At 40.0% G+C, this 20,634-nt stretch overlaps 1 protein-coding gene across 2 annotated transcripts in view; it reads left to right on the top strand.

Moving 5' to 3' along the window:
- Positions 1-20,634, top strand: part of prkcaa (protein kinase C, alpha, a) — a 229,093-nt gene that overhangs the window by 168,886 nt on the left and 39,573 nt on the right. For both annotated transcript variants that reach the window (XM_036570116.1, XM_036570117.1), the window contains 5 exons: positions 2,440-2,580; positions 4,258-4,431; positions 8,942-9,033; positions 10,797-10,859; positions 14,078-14,216. In XM_036570116.1, coding sequence (XP_036426009.1) covers positions 2,440-2,580; positions 4,258-4,431; positions 8,942-9,033; positions 10,797-10,859; positions 14,078-14,216 — 609 coding nt within the window. The remainder of the gene's footprint in view (positions 1-2,439; positions 2,581-4,257; positions 4,432-8,941; positions 9,034-10,796; positions 10,860-14,077; positions 14,217-20,634) is intronic.

Here is a 20,634-nt window from a genome sequence, read left to right as displayed (position 1 = left end):
TCGTGGACTTTAGTGCTAACAACACAAGAGGGTGATGTTGAAATGAAAATTGTTTTAAGGTAATGAAAAGGGAAGAAGATTGTTAAAAATGAGAGGCAGGCTATGAGAGCCTGAATGTGTTATTTAAACCCAATCCCAGCCCAACACATTGTTGGGAAATGGTGTCCGGACCTGACGTAAGTAGTCAGGTCCTGCCAAGTTTGTCAAATACTGTGTTTAATTTAAGGTCAGGGCTCAGAATTAGGCCATATTTGACCACGCATTCAAGCTACCAAGTGAGAAAAAACATGGACAGCTCCATTAAAGTGAATATTGTTAGCAACAAGCTAGCCAGCATTAGGGATATGAGTGAAGTTTAGTGTTTATAATGTTTTAACATTCTCAAAACAGTTGAGGTTTATAGTCAATATTATAGGTTTAACTAGTTTTACTACTACTGTCTGTATGTTGACTAGGCTAAAGCATATTTCATTTAAAATGAGAAACTATAACTTTATTACTTTATTTGACGTTACATGCTAAGCTTCCCAGTAGGACACCATCCCGACTTTCCCAGTAGGAATTCCCAGTTGCAAGAGGCATTTTCCTCATTTGGAAACTCAGAGTTACAGGCCTGAGGTCAATGCAGCAAAATATTTGAAGCTCTAATGCAGCTTGATAGCTGGATTAGCCTGGTAGCTCCATTGCAAAACTAAAGAAGCAAACCTCAGATATCAACATGTTTTGGCTGATTGACAACATTTAGTGTAAAAGGGAACTGAAAAAAATAGATTTTTTGGCCAAAGTATCAATTTATTGCCTGTTGTAGCTCTTTAGCATCGCTCAGAAAAACAAATTACAACACATTTTGCTTGAATGAGCTCCTGTGATGCATTTTCCAGCTTTTGTATTTTTGAGGTGCTCTTGCATGTTGAGGATATTAAGCAGCAGTTGCTCAGGCAATTTTGATTGATCTGTCAACGTCAGTGCTAAAGCGAAGGCTGCTTTTAGCGCTAGGCGCCTGCTGGAATAACATCACTGTAGATTTGCCTTTATAAACACTTATGCTTTTGGTTATGGCTTTATTTTCATATACAGATCAGTCATGGTCATGCCAAGTGCTACAGAACCAGAGCAGCGCAGTATAAAGTTGAATGTTTCTCTACTCAGACACATATGGTTTTATTCATGAGCTCATTATGAAGACTTTGTTACATTATCTTATTATTGATCATTATTTTTAATCAAATCAGGTAGTGGAACTGAACTGAAAAGTGCTGTGGCCTTGTAGAGCTGGACATGATCATCAGTGTTCTGTATCAGGGATGGACATTAACTGACCTATATGCATTTTGCATAGCATGTACATTGTGATGTCGGAGTACGCTGGTATGATTTGTCCCTCTATATTACGCAAAAAGCTGGAGACACCTGTGAGTTCAGTTGTGCACATGCAGTGCTCAAGTCAAACAGCAAGAGGCAGCAGCGCCTGGCCTTCTCAAAAGGAAAAGAAGAGTTTGACCCCTCAAAGCACCATTTCTCTTGAATGAACCCTAGGAGCCATCCTGAAGTCAATCACATCAGTCGATGTCACAGATCTGGGGATGAGACGAAAACATCGCACCAAACCACATCTCAATCTGGACTGACACTGAGACCACCAAGCTGCCCACTCCAAGTCACACAAATATGAACCCTTGGGCTGAATCTGAGGGCCTCTTTATACCATTAACATGTTTTCAGTGTTCGGTTTTCACTTTGACTGCATGAAAAGCCAGGTGTTAACCCAGTTGGAGTAGCATTGGAGATGTCTGCTTTGAACATATGCATTTGGATAAGTATCCCAGTATTTGTTTGGAGGTAAAATGTGGGGTTAGGTGAATGTTTACTAGATTGCTATTGCTCACTTGGACCCAAAATATTGACTGGTAAGTCGTAATATAGCTGAAATTATGTCTTTTCAATACGGTAAAGTACAATTTCCACAATATATTAACAAATTAAATAATTCTAAAGAAAATAAAAAGGATGCAAAAGATGTCTAAGACTACCTTTGAGCAGTGTAGTTGTTGAAGGAAGTTGCAGCTAACTGCCTTTCTCCTGCCCCCTAACCGACATACTTAAGAGTGACCACAGAAAGCATGCGTCAGTTCCTGCTGGCCAGTGTTATGTATGATGCATGCTCCAAAAGCCTCAGATTTGCACTGTTCTCGCAGCTGGCACCCAGAAGGCCTTGTCATGGCTGTTTTTTTAAGTGTGTGATGTCTGTGCTCCATCTGTGACCAGAGCGTGAGCAGGTTTTTTGGGTTTTGGCGCGTGTGCTCTGGTCAGTCCCTTGCTACCATATTCACTGAGGCATGGTGGCTACTGGCCTGGTTCAGTCATGCTGATTTGTTGATTCAGCTCATTCGGTATCACTCTGTCCCACCCTCTCTCTCTCCCGCTGTCTCTCTCTTTTAGAAAGCCAAGCTGGGCCCCGGTAAGAAGGCCATCACCCCGCTGGACGATGACAGGTCCAGTATACCCTCCTGTAACCTGGACCAGGTCAAGCTCTCTGACTTTAACTTCCTGGCTGTTTTGGGGAAAGGAAGCTTCGGGAAGGTGCGTATGTCATCTGCTGTCGTCCACTCAACAGGCCTGCAAACTTAAAGCATTAACACAAACAAAATGACCAAGTTTAAGTAGCATTTTAAGTGTTGATACATTGGCTGTTTACACTGAAATCTGTTTTTATTAAAGTGACAGTTTGTTAAAAAAAAACAGCCTTAACAGGCCTTAGCCTTAATTTCCACCCAAAGCCTAAACCTAATCCTAAACCTACTCTAACCTTAACTTCCAGCCCAAACCTAAACCTAATTCTAAACCTAATTCTAGCCTTAACACCCTCCCAAAGCTTAAACCTAATCTTTACCACCTGAAAACAAAACCTAATCCCAAACCTAACCATAGCATTAACTTCCACCTAAAGCCTAAACCTAATCCTAAACCTAATCTTAACCTTAATCTTCACCCATAATTTAACCTAATCCTAAACTTAATGCTAACCTTAACTTCCACCTATATCTTAACCTAAACCTATACTTGTCACTATAACTTCCACTTAAAACCTAAACTTATGTCTGACCATAAGTCCCACTCAAACTTAATTCTTAACTTAACTCTAACCTTAACTTCCACCCTAAACCTAATCGTAAACCTAACTCTAACCAACTTCCACACAAAGCCTATTCATAATCCCAAACTTAATCCTAACCATAACTTCAGTGCAAAAACTAAACCTAATTCTCAACCTGATCATAACCTTCACTTTCACTCAAAGCCTAAACCTAATCATAAATCTAACCTTAGTCTTAACTTCCAACTAAAGCCTTAACCTACTCCGAGCCCTAACCTAAGCCTTAACTTCCAACCAACGTTTTAACCTACTCCTACACCTAATCTTAGTCTCAACTTCCACTCAGAGACTAAACTTAATCCTTAACCTAACCTTAGTATTAACTTCCAACCAAAGCCTAAACCTAATCCTAAACCTGACCTTAGTCTCAACTTCCACTCAAAAACTAAACCTAATTCTAACCTTAGTCGTAACTTCCTCTCAAAAACTAAAACTAATCCTAATTTAGTCATAACATTAACTTCCACCCAAACCCTAAAAAATCTAATTCTAACCTTAGTTTTAACTTCCACTCAAAGCCTAAACTTAATCGAAAACTCCTAAACTTAACCTTAGTCTCAACATCCACCCAAACCCTAAACCTAATCCTAAACCTAACCTTAGTCACAACTTTCACTTAAAAACTAAACCTAATTCTAAACCTAGTCATAACCTTAACTTCCACCTAAACCCTTAATCTAATTCTAACCTCAATTTTAACTTCCACCTAAAGCCTAAACTTTATCTTAAACCTAACCTTAGTCTAAAATTCCACTCAAAGCCTAAATCTAATCCTAAACCTAACCTTAGTCTCAATTTCCACTCAAAGCCTAAATCTAATCTTAAACCTAACCTTAGTCTCAACTTCCACTCAAAGCCTAAATCTAATCTTAAACCTAACCTTAGTCTCAACTTCCACACAAGGTCTAAACCTAATCCTAACACTGTTTATACTGAACACATTGTGTCAACAGAAAGTGTATTATCAATCTGAGCTTCTATAGAAAATCTATAGGGGTCTATCAGAATAACTCATGACTCAAACAGCAGTGGAAACTGTTTTAAAGGAGATTCTAAGTCTGGGTGTCCTGTACGTGTCCTGAATCACAGCGGTCTCTCCACAGGTCATGTTAGCGGAGATGAAGACCACCGAGGAGCTGTATGCTATAAAGATCCTGAAGAAGGACGTGGTGATTCAGGACGATGATGTGGAGTGCACCATGGTGGAGAAGAGAGTGCTGGCCCAGCAAGACAAACCCCCGTTCCTCACCCAGCTCCACTCCTGCTTCCAGACTGTGGTACGGACTGCGGCATATTTCTTCGTCTCTTTCATCTCAAAATTGAAAATATCACATTTGCTAACTTCGCTAACTGCACTACTTGTTTGTGCTGTTGCAAGTGAACAGCTAGACTTCTTCTCCCTCTCTGTGAGTAAAAGCCACAAATTGCCACTAAGTGTACTGAAGTCCAGAAACCAATTTCTTGAGTCAAATCGAAATCCTGACCAGCAGGAAAAGGACAATTGGACAATTGAAATCACAAAGCTTCAGTATCTGCCTCCCTTCTGTCTTCACCAGCTAATGGGGAAGTAATCTTTTTCGAAACCACCCGCCCATAAAGACCCACTGGTAAAGCATTTATATTTTCCCCAAAGTTCCTCCCACCTTCAAGATACATCATCACACTGCAAAAAATGGTATCTTGCCAAGTAAAATAATCTTAAATCTAGTCACTAAATCTAGTATTTCCGCTGTTGAGATTGTTGTAAGATTATTTTAAGATTATTTAACTTATTTTCAAACATTTTTTACTTGTTTTAAGTGATTTTATTAAAAAAGTGCTACAATGCCGGAACAAGCGCCTGCACACAAGTACCTTTACATGGCATTGGCCACAAGCACACCCCAATTTGCCCTCATATACATATTATTTACATGCAGTATGTCCTCTTTCATAAAGATGCTTTGATAGTGAGCCAATAACGCAAAAGTATTCAGCAGCTCATGAGCCAATGGTTGTCCTCATAGGTGGAGTTTGGGGTTAAGTAGGCAGTGCACTGTCCCCCCCTACTGGACAGAGCATTTGAGGCATTAAAATATTATGTTCAAATTTACACAATGTAGGTTTGACCGTACAAATATGTCAATAATGAACAACAAAACTGTCAGTGAATTTTACATGCGCTCATTTATGATCTAATTTGACTGTATGCAGCTCTGATGAGTTACGGGCCAGTGTGAGTAAAGACTGGGAGGTTGTTGGTAATGATAGCCTGGGGTGCTGTGTTCTACACCTTTAGAACTGATCCGTGAAGCTGCTTATACAGTCATATGAATAAGTTCAAACAACCCAAACTGCATGTTTTGTTCATTTTCTAAGTGAAAATAATGTAGCCCCTCCTCTACAGAGAACTTTAGTATGGCACCCTTTAGTACACAATTTCTATTTATTTGTTGATTTGAACATATTGGGAAAAAAACAAAATGTAAAACATAAAATGCATCATAACTTTTGCAAAGGCCCCATTTTGTTCTGTTCTCTTTTTTTGTTTTTTTCTAAAGTTGAATTTAGCAAGTAAACAGTATTTATGTTCTCTTTAGAGAATGTATTAACAAAGTGGTTATCTGGAGTGGTTATTCTGACATCTCAGGCACATTTAAGGTGGAGCAGAACAGTTCAAACAAGAAGCTGGTGAATGTAAAGCTGACTTCGGCCTCGGTAAAATGCCAAACATTGAGAGACATTTTACAAGAGACTGTTCTACTTTTGTTTCCTGCCGGAGATGTGAGAAAAGCAGGTATAGCTGAGCTTAAGCTTGTAAGACTTTGTTTTTGTTTATATTATATTTTCTGGCCTATAGGAGTACATTAACACATACTGAGACATATTTACAGCCACGATGGTAAAATGGATATAATATGCTGCCAAGGTGGATTGATTTTTGTTGAAAGGACAAAATGGCTGTTCCTAATGTTTGGGTTGCCCACCCCTGGCCTACACCTAGGGCTGGGCAATATGGCAATATATATCGTTATTGTGATAAATTATGTCACAATACAATACAATATGCTTTTCTGAACATATTATGTATATCATCAGTACTTGCAGAACTGACCAACTGCCTGTTTAATTACAAAGAGAGCAAAATTAGTTCTATTTAACTGGATTTGGTGCAACACAGTATACCAAATATTGAATAACATCATTCTGTTGATATCACTATTTAATTCTAGTGATATTACTATTTAAAATGTAGCACTACTGGTTCTTTTTTTCTCAGTTCCAACTGATCAATATATATAAATATTGTGACATATAAATGTATCTTAAAGTATCACAATAATATATTTTTGCCATATTGCCCACCTATACATACAGCAGTAGACAGCAGCTGAGAAAGACGATGAAGAAGTCTCCGCTGGCTGTTGGCAACAGATGTTTTATTTGTAGCTAAGGGCTGTCCTGTCAAATTTAAGTTACGTCACTTCTAATTAAAATCTTCAGAACCCTCTAAAGCCAAAACTCCTCTGAGATCAGACCTCCTGCTCAATATGAATATTTAATCATTCAATCTCTCTACTGAGAAGAGTGTGTGTGTGTGTGTGTGTGTGTGTGTGTGTGTGTGTGTCTGTGTGTGTGTTTGTGATGGGGTTGGGGGTATATTCCGCTCACCACCCTCCCCTGTCCCTCTCCACAGCCTTGAGATAGAGCTGTATGGTAAATAAAGAGCAGCCCTGATGCCTTGTCTTTCCTGATTACACCTCTCCTCTCACTCCACAAGCAGATTGGTTTTGAAAAGCCCATTTGATCTGCAGGGAGCGGCCATAATTGAAATGAGCTCTGGATATAGACTTATTTGATTTTGATTTCGTTTGGGAGCTTTTTTATACTCTACATGATAGAGATGGGAAAATAACAGCTGCCAGAAAGTTCTATTATAGCTCTATACTTTCGTAATCACCACCATAATTGCACAGTTGAGCGTGATGGGAAAGGCGTGATTAAATATGATTAGCAGATGGTGTTTGAATTGTGGAGTTAGCTTTTTTTATTATTTTAAAAAAGGCTTTGAAAAGTCAATTTGAAATGATCATTACTGTTTAAATATGTTTTTTAAAACAGATAAAATCTGTTCAGAGTCATTGTAAAATACTCGATGTACGCACACTGTCTGCCTCACACCAGCCGAACTCTGCGTCACAGCACCAAGTCAGGAAAAACAGTGGAACAACCTGTGACTGTAATGCTGGTTGCATGGACTACTGAGTGTACTGATGAAGGAGGAACCTGGTTCTGTTTAAACTGAAGGCTTGATGACTTATTTTCTTAACGAGAACCAGGCTAATCAGATCTCTAGCAGGCCAAGTAAAACCTAACAGGCTAAACAAGTCCTCCATTAATATCACAGGCTTTTTCTTAAAGTACGTACTACATGATTCACTGTAAATCTGCAGTATAAACAGCAAAGAATGGGTCACTTGAATGTTTTACACCAGTGGTCACCAACCCTGCTCCTGGAGATCTGCCTTCCTGAAGAGTTCACGTCCACCCCATACTAAACACACCCAAGGTAGATCATCAGTCCACTTAATTAGCTGGGTCAGGTGAGTTGCAGGACAGTGGTTCTCCAGGAGCAGGGTTGGTGACCACTACATTTATGCAGCTTTCTCAGTCACTTTATTATCTACAGCTCTGCTCATCACCCTGAGCATGCGTGGTGTTTATTTTATTGCGGCTTCCTACAAATTATATGTAACCCATAACCACTGAGGTTAGAGAGCAGCAGCATCATGTTAGAATATGCAGGTATAATAAGCTCACTGGACAAAAAAAATTAGTCACCTTTCACTAAAACATGTCTAATAGTGTGTAATACCTCCACGAGCATGAATAACCCCCAGAAGATCCTCCAAGGTGAAAATCACCTTGCACACAGTCCTCCCTGAAGGCTTCCTGAGGTCTACGATGAACACGACGCCGAGCATCATTCACAGACAGGCAGAAACGAGATTCATCTGACCAGATAACAGGTTTTCAGTCATGAACAGTCCAGTGTTTGAGTCTCTTCAGTCACTGTAAACGGGCAACTTTGTGAGCAGAAGTGAGCAAAGGCCTCTCTCGTGCCACTCTGCTCCATATATTCATGGTGTGCAGTTCCTTGTGGAGAGTTCTTTCAGAAATTGGTTGTGAAGGATCTGCGTTGACTTCTAGAAGCAAGAAGCAACAGTCCCTGTTCAGTTTTGTCCTTCATCCACAATTCTGACGAGAATTTCCTGTAGACTGGGATTTTTGCCACTGCTGGTTGACCCGTATGACCATACGCTTCGATACACCTGCAAATTCAGCTACTTCTTTCACACTGTGGCCTTTGACACGCCCAAATGCAATCACTCTTTTTTGCCAATCATTAACATCTGCTTTACAAACATCAGTCACTTTACTTGAAGCACTCAGTGACGGCATGTAAATGTTTGTAATGTAGTATTAAAGTATTAAAGGTGTTTTATAATTGTGCACAGGCCATTATTCTTCTAAATGGCATTATTATGGGTAGTGATATATTTAGAAGTTATGAAATAATTATGACAATATTTTATTACTGCCTTATAAAGCATTATTATAGTTTATAAATATGCTTAGAAAGCATTGTCACCAGGTAACAAAGAGATATACACGCATTTATAACTGTTCATAAATACAAGCTTCATAGAAAGTGCTTTTAAAAATATGTACTCTCTCTCTCTCTCTCTCTCTCTCTCTCTCTCTCTCTCTCTCTCTCTCTCTCTCTCTCTCTCTCTCTCTCTCTAGGATCGTCTGTATTTCGTGATGGAGTATGTGAATGGGGGTGACCTCATGTATCACATTCAGCAAGTGGGCAAGTTTAAAGAACCCCAGGCTGTGTAAGCTTCAGCATGTTTAACTGTTTGTTGAATTGATTGTGTCTCTCAGCCTCTCTAACGTGTCCTCAGATAGACTTCCGTGTTTGTCTCATCAATAGCCTGAAGAATCAGTAAGACTGCCAATGTCTGTCTAGTACCTGGTTCAGGTTAAATGCAATCATACGTTTTAACCTCTTATTGACCAGGGTATATTTTGGTTTTTCTATCTGAGTGTACATGACCAAATCATAAGGCAAATTATTCAGTAACTGCATGAAATAAATGTAAATTTTTATTTTTTTTTTTTTTTTAAAGCTCTCCTCAAATTAACAGAAAATGTGTTTTATGATCATACAATTGCTATATGCTTACAATTTACTGCTGAAAGCCAAAAATCTTAGACACACTACAGCATCTGTTTATAGTTTATAGCCCAGATTTGTGGAAAAATGGGTCGACTTTCGGTAGACAAAAAAATTGTGAGTTCAGCTTCTTTTATTATAAGGGTTTAAAATTACATCACCTATCTATTTGGCCAGAAAGAAGACAGTTACAGCTCTCATATGACACCCACCTTTTGAATGTAGCTTATGAAATATGAAAGTTATGAAGAATATGACAAAGTGCGTTTTGGAACCACCGGTGGTCTCAAGGAGTTGAAAAGGTTAATTGAGCCTTTGATGGGGGGGCATAGCTGTTTGTAACGAATTTCCCTATTAATAATTATTGCTATTTATAATAACTTATACAGTATAAATTGAAATATTATACTAGACATTAGAAAGTATATTACATATTTTTGAGATTCTTTTGGAGTCATGAATTTATCAAATGATAAATAATAAACTATATTTATCTTTCTATGGTAATTTATGTTAATAAATGGTCACATTATCTGCCCCGAGATTTGATCACTACCTTTGAAATACAACCCTGTTTCCAAAAAAGCTGGGACACTGCGCAAAATGTAAATAAAAATAGAATGCAATGAGACGCAAATCATAAAAAAACATGTATTTAATTGAAAATAGTACAAAGACAACATGTGAAATATTGAAAGTGAGGAAAGTTATTGTTTTTGAAAAATGTATACCCATTTTGAGTTTGATGACAGCAACACCTTCCAAAAAGTTGGGATGGGGTCATGTTTACGTCAGTGTGGCATCACTTCTTCTTTTAACAACACTCTGTAAGCGTTTGGGAACTGAGAAGACCAATTCAGGGTTTGTACAGTCATGAAAATCCTGGAAAAGTCATGAAAATTTGGTTTCCAGGCTGGAAAAGTTATGAAAAATACGAAGTGCTGGAAAAATCATAGAACCTTTTAGACTTTTCCCCTATTTAGTTAGTCGTCTCCTCATATTTACAGCACTGAAGAGTCTAGATCACAGAAAACACAGACCGAGATTAATGTCTCTGCATGGGAACTAGCTTTACTAACATGTTAATATGAATCCCAGCTAGCCAAGGTGAACATTCACTACGTCTGTGTTGTGAAAGATGTTTTGACATTCGAACACTGGAGAAGAAGAATTAACAAGCCAAATGTAAGAGGAGATACACACCTCTACTGCTTCTCACACAGTGCTTCTTCACTGTGAGTCAAGCTACGTTTATACCTGACACAGTGATTCCAATCTTTTGAAATGGGTTTGGTCACTGGAAAAGGCTTGACCCTGGTGCTGCTTTGTAGAAAAGCCCTGGCTGAGTGCTGATGATTTAGTGTGACTGAGCAGATCCATCAGTGTGAATAGACTGTGTAACCAGAGTGTCTGTCATTACAGGTTTTACGCAGCAGAGATCGCTGTGGGCCTGTTCTTCCTGCACCGGAAAGGAGTCATATACAGGTGAACACATACAGTTTATATTATTTCTTTGTGTGTTATTTCTGTTGTTTCTAAATGGCAGTCTAACAGTCCCCGTGGCTTAGCCCACCATATATTCATGTAAAACATACTGCCAGAGGTGGAGGAGGTGAATCAACTGTGTCAAAATTTGTAATGCTAGAAGTCGATAATAATTGATCATGCTAGATTTTAATCAATTATAATAGTGTTCAATAAAGTATGCGACTCATTTGTTGGCCACAGTAAAGACAGCACGGTATATTGTTTTTATTGTCTATCTTCACAAATAATTTAGAATTATGTACATAAACTATGTTATTCTAAATCATACCAGAGTGTACAAATCAAATCCAAGAGAAATCCAAGATTTTATTATGCATTTAATCTTCTCTCAAATTACCTAAATCCCTTTTTGCGATCTTTCATCCCTAATGCTCCTGTATCCATCCCTTATATTGATCCCTTATACCCCTCTATCCATACCTAATGACCCTATATCCATCCCTAATACCCCTTCATCCATCCTTAATGATCCTGTATGCATCTCTAATGCTGCTGTATTAAACCCTGAAGCCCTGTATCTATCCCTAATACCCCTTTATCCATCCCTACTATCCCTGCATCCATCCCTAAGAACCCTTTATCCATCCCTCATGCACCTGGTTTTATCCCTACTACCCCTGTATCCATCTCTAATACCCCTGTATCCATCCCTAATACTCATGTATCCATCCCTAATGCCCTGGTATCCATGCCAAATGCCCTGGTATCCATGCCTGATGCTCCATATCTATCCCTAATGCCACTGTATCTATCCCTAACACCCCTTTATCCATTCCTAAATCTCCCAGATCCATGCCTAATGCCCCTGTATATTTGCATAATGCTCCGCATCCATTCCTAATACCCCTGTATCCAGCCCTAAGAACACTTTATCCATGCCTAATGCCCCTGTATCTATCCCTAATACCCCTGTCTCCATTCATAATGCCCTGGTATCCATCCCTAATGCCCTGGTATCCATGTCTAAGGCTCTGTATCCATCCCTAATACTCCTGTTTACATCTCTAACACCCCTGTTTCCATCCATAATTTCCCTGTATCCATCCCTAATGCCCCTATATCCATCCTTAATTCCTCTCTATCCACCTCAATGCCTCTGTATCATCCATAATACCCTTCCATTCACCTCTAAAACCCCTTGTATCCATCCCTGATGTCTCTGTGTCTAACCCTACTTCCCTAACACCCCAGCGTCCAGCCCTAATGTGATGTAATGACCTTGTACTCCAGTGTTCTTCTGCTGTACTAATGATGTGCATGCTTTCACCTGAACTCCTCTGGTTCTCTCCCTGGTCACTCACTTGTGCAGCACAGCTGTTTGGCCCTTTCCTGTTGTTTTTAATTCTCTGTGACTGAACTGGCCCGAGGAAATGGAACACACACACACACACACACACACACACACCCTGTTCTCACTGACGTCAGCCAGCATGGCCGCCTGTCTGTACGGCTCTGACACACTGAAAGAGAGAGAGAGAGAGAGAGAGAGAGAGAAAGAAAGGAAAAAAAAGAGAGAGAGGTTTTGTCCCCCATTCCTTAAGCCAAACTTTGTTTTGTAGTTTGTGTTTTATCAGACACTTCAGTAGATGCCCCTCTGATGACCCCTGTACCACTCTCAGTGTTAGTAATCAACACCAGACTGCAGACTAACAGCAGCAGAGTCCAGAAGTGTGTCAACATATCACTATTACACCTATATGTGCTTGATGGGCATCCCATTCTAAAACCATGGCCATTCATTTGGAGTTGCCACCCCCCCCCCGCCTCTGATGACCCCCCCGCCCTTCACTCTTTTCAGAATGCTTTCCACAAGTATATCTGTAGGAATTTAAGCCCATTCAGTCAAAAGAGCATTTATGAGGTCAGACACTGATGTTGGACGAGAAGGCCTGACCTGCAGTCGACGTTCCAGTTCATTCCCGAGGTGTCCAGTGGGGTTGAGGTCAGGGTTCTGTGCAGGCCAAACTCGTCAAACCATGTCTTGCTGGAGTTGCTTTGTGGGCACAGTCATGCTGGAACAGGAAAGGGCCCCAAACTGTTGCCACCTGCTCCACCAGACTTTACTGCTGGCACTATGCGTTTCACTAGATTGCATCCTCCTGGTATACGCCAATCCCAGATTTGTCCATCAGACTGCCCAGTAGTGAAATATTGTGGCGGACATGTGCTTTGCACCAATCCAGCCAACGCTTGATGCTGCACCTAGTGATCCTAGGCTTGTGTGTAGCTACTAGACATGGAAACTCTTTTCATGAAGCTCCTGACATGCAGTTCTACTGCTAATGTTGCTTCCAGAGGCAGTTTACAACTCTGTAGTGAGTGATGCAGCAGAGGATAGACGATTTTTATGTGGCGCTCGGTAGCCATGCTCTATGAGTTTGCATGATGTACTGCTTTGTGATGCTTCCATTTCTCAATGATAAAACTTACAGTTGTCTGGGGCAGATCTAGCAGGGCGGAAGTTTAACGAACTGGCTTGTGGCAAAGGTGGGATCCTATGACAGTGCCACGTTTCAAGCAATTGAGCTCAGTATGACCCATTTTGCTACCATTGTTTGTCTATGGAGATAGCATGGCTACGTGCTTGATTTTATATACCTGTTAGCAATGAGTGTGGCTGATACACTTACACTCATTAATTAGGAGGGGTGTCCACATACTTTTCATAGCCTGCTTGTTTTGCCTGCTGTTGGTCTGTGTAGAAGTACTTTAACTGTATTAAATTACTTTTAAAAGCAACCTTGAGTTTGAGAAAGGTGTTATGTAAATTATTGTCATTACTTTAGTGATCCACTAGATCTAGGCATGTTTAATTTGATCGAGTATCAACCTAATCCACTTCTGATCCTTTGTTTATTTTTTGCACTGTACTCATGCTGCTCTCTCAGCGAGCCGGCCATCTGTCAGACCCTAAAACTGGAAATTGGGCATTTTTTTCTCACCAGTGTTTAAAGCTATGAAAAATGCTTTGATGGAATTACCTGATCAGCTTGCTGAAGGGTTTTTTCAGCAGATTTTGTTGGGAAGAAGTCAAAGTTCGCACCCTGAAGTTTAGCAACATTTCGACTTTCTACCTCTCTTGGTGTTACACTGGTACAGTAGCCCAGTTCTGATACTCCTCTGTGTAAATATAAATGCTGCTGTATTTTTTTTAGGGACCTGAAGCTGGATAATGTAATGCTGGACGCTGAAGGTCACATTAAAATCGCGGATTTCGGAATGTGTAAGGAGAACATACATGAAGGCGTCACGACACGCACCTTCTGTGGGACACCCGACTACATCGCCCCAGAGGTGAGTGAACCTGGGGGGCAGTGCTTAACCCATACAGAGCTGTGGGCTATTTACCGCAATACTCAAACATCAAACATCGTTAAAAAAAATCCAAAGGGCATCAGCTCAGCTGGCAATCAGCATCAGCCTCTCTTGAAAAAATCATGCTCAAATATGAGATGAGTTCTGACAGAAAAATACCAAGTACACAAATTATGTATTTGATTGTTAGATATTTCATTTTTTGATGAAAATATTACATATTTAAATATGTAATATTTAATACAAATATTATTTTGGTCTGTAAAAAAGTTTTACACATTTATACTTCCCCTCTGATGACGAATCCCCAATAAGGGTGAGAATTGCAGAAGTGTTCTGTTTATCAGATGACAGAAACGGTGATGCAGAAGTGAGTTAAAGCTGCAAATCTTTAAAAACTTTTGTTTCACAATGTGTTTTCATAGTAATTTTAGCTTCTTTTCTCAATTCAAAACCAATTATAGTAGAAAAAACAAAATGTCATTTATTATCGATGACTTGGTGAGTTATTTCAGTGTTTGATACCAATTTGTATCAGTTTATAGGGACAGTTCATAGTCTAAATGAGTCAGATAAACTGATAATCTCTGTTTTCCACCTTCTAGTTCGTTTCAGTCTCTCAGCTACACTAATGTTTTTGAGCAGTCAAAACTAGAGCCAAAAAAATTTACTTCTTTGCTTATTTCCCTTTGTGTAAACACTGGTTATCTCATAGTATCTCTTACTTCAGTCTTCAATTCAATTTACTGAAATTATTTCTGTTTTTAGAAAGAAATAGCCCCGGCTATTCAGCCTAAAGCAGTTTAGCCCCGGCTATTCAGCCTACAGCAGTTTAACCCCACCCATTCAGCCTACAGCGGTTTAACCCTGCCCATTCAGCCTACAGCAGTTTAGCCCCACCCATTCAGCCTACAGCGGTTTAGCCCCGCCCATTCAGCCTACAGCAGTTTAGCCCTACCCATGCATTCACAAGTTATAAGGAGTGTTTCAGCCTGTCTGCTTTGTGATTCTCAGCAGCCAATTAGAACAGAGGTCATTTACATAAACAGTCTTAAATGCACAGTAACACAAACAGCCTGTTCAGTTTTAAAGGGATTAAGAGAGGCTGGAAAAATGTAAAAGTGAATAATGACTGTTTTAGCACATAAAGCCACATAAACAGGCCTTTAGGGGGAAAAAATGTAAAATGTAGGATGTGGGCTCTTTAAAAAAGTGCTAGTCGAGTCCAGACGATGTGGCCTGGGGCAGAATGTTTGGAAATGGTGATGTTTGGGAGTAGGTGGGTGTGTGTGTGGGGGTTACCTGTAGTGCACTGGGACACTTTAGCTTTAACATTGATCAGAAAAAAGCATGTGAATGAGGGAGTGAGTGAATAAACGGTATGACGTGGATTATTCTTTTACAGATTTATCTGCCTCTACACTTTTTCCTCACATTTTGGCCTTGTGTGCTTCCACCCCTCACACTAGTGACCTACATCCCGACTGACAACCTGCTGCAGACACACACAAACACAATGTAAAAGTCTCTCTGTCTCGCTCACTCTGTCTCTCCACACTCACACACACACACACACTCATAAACAGACCCAGCCTAAGTATTAGTGACACGCCTGCCAATGCAGCTCTAACAGAGAGCCACACAGTCATGTCCTAAAGCAAGTCCTTTAAAAGTCAAGTCACAGAAACCCACTGCAGTGTTTAACTCCCACAGACCTCTCATGCGTCTGTATTTTCACTGACTGCAGCCCTGCGGCCACTGCCTCCATGCTAATCACTGTCCAGTCCAAATATAGGGGCTCGTTCTGTTTGTTTAGGCAAACTGAATATGATTTAGATTACTTTATATATTTCTTTATTTTGATGTGGCGTACTTGACTGTATGCTGACTGCTTGAAGGGGAATTCCACCAATTTTTTGAAAATTTCTGCATTATATAGTCATTGAGATGTAAGCAAAGTCAGTCAGAGGGGTTTAAGTGAAATGGTTCATTGTAGAGAAACTTACAGACTCAGATTTCTTTACAGTGGTGGTGATAGGAACCAGGGGTCACCATGACTACAACACAAATACAGCCATTTTATTTACTATCCAAAACCACCTGTGAACCTACATGTGTTTGTATATCGTCACTGTCCAAAAACAAAAAACAGTAATGGTGTAGGAGTCTTTAGATCTTAAATCTAGTCAATATGTATATTTTTTCATTATATTAAGATTATGAATTTATTTGTCTATGTTTTTACTAGACAAAATATCTTATGTTACTGGCAGACAATTTAGCTTACTTCCCAACCATAATGCTTGAAAGAAGCAAAACTGTCTGCCAATAGAATAAGACTATTTTACTACAGCCGCATAGTGAAATGCAGCTACAATGCATAGGAAGCCTATGTACACCAATTATACATAAAACATAATTGCATTCATTTTTATAGAAAAGTGTGTCAGAAACCATGTAAGCGAGCTTATTTGAGATTAGTTAACAACTTAATGTACACATAGGTACATACCTGGCTGTAAGTATGTACACATCCCTCCTAATTATTGAGTCCAGGTGGTTTAACTACCCTTATCACATAGCAGGTGTGTAAAATGAAGCACATTGCCATGCAGTCCTCATAGACAAACACTGGCAGTAAAATTAGTTTCACTGATGATCTCAGTGATTTCACGGCACTGTCATAGGATGCCATCTTTGCCACAAGACATTTTGTGAAATTTCTACCCTGCTAGATCTGCCCTAGTCAACTGTAAGTGCTAGTATTCTAAATCTGAAGAAAGCAAGAGCAAAAACTAAAGCAAGAACACAGCGCAAACTCGCAGAACAGGGCCATTGAGGTCTAAAGCATGTAGAAATCGCCTGCCTTCTGCTGCATCACTCACTACAGAGTTCCAAACTGCCTCTAGAGGCAACATCAGCGCAAGAACTATACATCAGGAGCTTCATGAAATAGGCTTCCATGGCTGAGCAGCTGCACACAAGCCTAAGATCACTGTGTGCAATGCCTGTTGTAGGCTGAAGTGGTGTAAAGCACAACGCTACTGGACTGTGGAGCAGTAGAAATTTATTTTCTGGAGTTATTAATCACGCTTCACTATCTGGCAGTGTGATAGAAGCATCTGGATTTGGTGGATGCCAGAAGAATGTTACTTACTGGAACGCATAGTGCCAACAGTAAAGTTTGGTGGAGGAGGGATAATGGGCTGGGGCTGTTTTTCAGGGTTTGGGCCACTTAGTTCCAGTAAAGGATGATGTTAATGCTACAGCTTACAAAGACCTTTTAGACAATTATATGTTTCCTGTTCCATGACTGTGCGCCTGTGCACAAAGTGAACTCCATAAAGACACTGTTTGACAAGTTTATTGTGGAAGAACTCCAGTGGTCCCACTGAACACCTTTGGGATGAACTGTAACGTTGATTGTGAGCCAGGCCCTCTCATCCGACATCAGTGTCTGACCTCACAAATTCCCATAGACACACTCCAAAAACCTGCGGAAAGCCTTCACAGAAGAGCGTAGGCTGTTATAGCCGCAAAAAGGAGCAACTGTTTTTGAAATGGGATGTCCAACAAGCTCATATAGGTGTGATGGCCAGGTGTCCACAGACTTTTGGCCATTTACTGATATACATGATACTAATTAGCATGCTGTATATACAGATTGCCTTATAAAGCACGGCGGCCCAAAAAAAAGAAACTGGTTGCAGACGCAGATAATCTGCCTTCTAGCTGTTGTTACAGAAGTGGTGATGAATGCTCTCCACAAGTTATGAAAAAGTGTCGGCACCTGCGTGCCTAAGCACTGAATAAAGTGCTGTGTTGAATTTACTAGTGTTTGTTATTTACATGTGAAAAACATGAGGTGGTAGCATAAAGGGAGTCTGATTGAGGGAGGGGGGAGAACTCTGAGAACTTGGACTGGAGTTCTAGACGGCTTCTGTCTGTAGCTAGAAGGCCCGTCCCCCCTCATAGCTGTCGTAGGACTGATATAGGACTGAGGAACAGGGAGGAGATGGGGTGGATGACACTCCATCATGGGAATGGAAGGTGAGGATGTGAATTTATGTGCCATTAGATTAGAAGAAGGAGGGGTTTCAGGCATGTTCCTCCCCTTAAACTTTAGTTATAACAACTATATATTACACCAACACAGGTTTATCTTCCTCTTGGCAGTAGTAGTGCTGATGTAATGTATTTTAATCATGTGGAAATGATGCACACATTTGAATCGAGTCAGTTCGATGTAGCACTTTATTCGGGGCATAGTAGCTAAGCGCTGTCTCAATGAGAGCACATTGATTTCTGTTAAACCTTTTACAGCTTAATTGAATTCTGTTGAGCGGTAACTAATGGTTACAGCGCTAATGCTCCTGTGCGTGTGTGTGCATGTGTGGTGTGTGTTTGAGAGCAGTGTTAATGGCTAATTCTTTTGGCTAACTCTGTCAGTGGGGAGCTGAGCTTATTCAGTCATTCCATTATTCTTAATACTGCCCTACTAAACGTGCACACGCTGCTCTGTTCAGATCTGCCCTGTTTATCAGACCGTGCTTTCTTTTTGCAGTGTAATTTGATTTATTTCAGCTCAACTCAAATGACTTTACTAGTAATTGTATAAGTAAATGGAGAAGTGCTGGACTAAGTTGTCAGCTGTATTAAAGGGGCTGTATCCTATATTTTTCTTGGATATTTTTCCTTTTGGGTTTATGTACCAAAAACAGTGGTAATTCATTTTTACATGACTATTTCCAACCTCTCTTTATCTGTTATGCTGCATCCCTATGTTGGCATACAAAAAAGTCTTTCCATGGCTCATAGCAGTAAATGACCAACGGCCATGAATACGCTGCTATCGTGACAGCATTGACAGCAAAGATGGATGGTTTTATTATATCAAAACTGCAGTTTGAAAGTGATTTTCAAATTACAATTTTAATTTTAGCTTATCAACAATGTTGCCTTGATATGTTTTAAGTTGGGAAATTTAACTTAATAACACTGAGCTTGGGAACTGCCTGAAGATGAGTTAGACCTTTCAAACACCCATTTGCTGTGATGCCACAACCACAATTAACTGGCAGACTGGCTCACTTGTTTCAGCATTCAAGGTTTAAGACAAAAAAAGTGGACAGGCCTGAGACCGTATTACAGAAACATCTTACCTCTGAAATCTGTTTACCATGACGACTGAATTTACAACAGAAGCTATTATAGAAAAACAATTGTTAATTTCATAATCATCCTAACTAGACTGAAACTCCTAGGTACTGTCCTAACTTTAGGATAAGCCCAGTAATGTCCTCATTCCTGTTTTAACCGTCCATTTCTATCAATTTAACTGTTACAGGCAGCATAGTTCACTACCTTTTCACTACCTATTTATATTGCAAAACAGTGATTTCACTTTTTTTTCTAACTCTGCATCGTAAAAATGCCAGACACTGCAGACACGATCTCCACTGTCCCCTCTTATTACTTTCAAGTGTTAATGTTGATGAGCACAGTTGAACGTGTGGTTGTTTATTAGGAGGAATAACATTAGCATGTTTAGCTGAAGAGTTTGAGAAATGGAAACTGAAACTGGAGAGCAGAAACACTCTAAAAAACAGCAGAGGGCGCTGACACAATATTCATAACCTCTGGTTATTTTGTTTACGTGTTTACGTTTCAGCTGTGTGTGTATCACTGGTTGCTAGATAACAGACAGGACAGTTGATTGTTGGCTTTGATTGAGTAGTTTAAGATGTCCTAACTTGAGATGCTCTAAGACAGGGGTGTCCACTCTTATCCACAAAGGGCCAGCGTGGCTGAAGGTTTTCACTCCAAACAAGCTGGACCACCCCTGACTCCACGTTTAATCAGATGGCTTCAGTCTTCAAACTGCATATCATGTGAGCTCCTGCTTTGATGGAGTAAAAACCTGCAGCCACACTGGCCCTTTGTGGATAAGAGTGGACACCCCTGATCTAAGATAAGATAAAATTCCGAAAATAAGATTTGCTTTGTTCAGTTTGCCATCAACCGTTTGTGGCCAACAGTAGAATTAAATAGGCTGTTTTTGTTACTGTGCCTTTATGACTGATATATGTAAATATATGTAAACTACCTCTGTCCTGATTGGCTGCCCCGTGTTGTGCCTCCCTCAAGCAGTCCAGGCTGAAACACTCTCTATAACTTCAGTGAGCAGAGCTAAACTGCTGTAGACATAATAGGCGTTTATATGTATTTAATTGCACTGGTTTGTGTGCAGAATGGGCTTTTGCAGCTGACTTTCCATCTGTGAACTGTGTATACAAACAAAACACGAGAATATTTTAGTTTTCCATGGCGTGAGCTCTTTAACAGCGGTCACACAGCAACAGAACTAGTGGTTATTGATGGTAACCTAATGACCATC

The sequence above is a fragment of the Colossoma macropomum genome, unplaced genomic scaffold (assembly GCF_904425465.1).
Source record: "Colossoma macropomum unplaced genomic scaffold, Colossoma_macropomum, whole genome shotgun sequence".
Classification (NCBI taxonomy): Eukaryota; Metazoa; Chordata; class Actinopteri; order Characiformes; family Serrasalmidae; genus Colossoma; species Colossoma macropomum.
The sequence above is the reverse complement of the archived record's forward strand: the minus strand, read 5'-3'. Positions and strand labels throughout refer to the sequence as shown.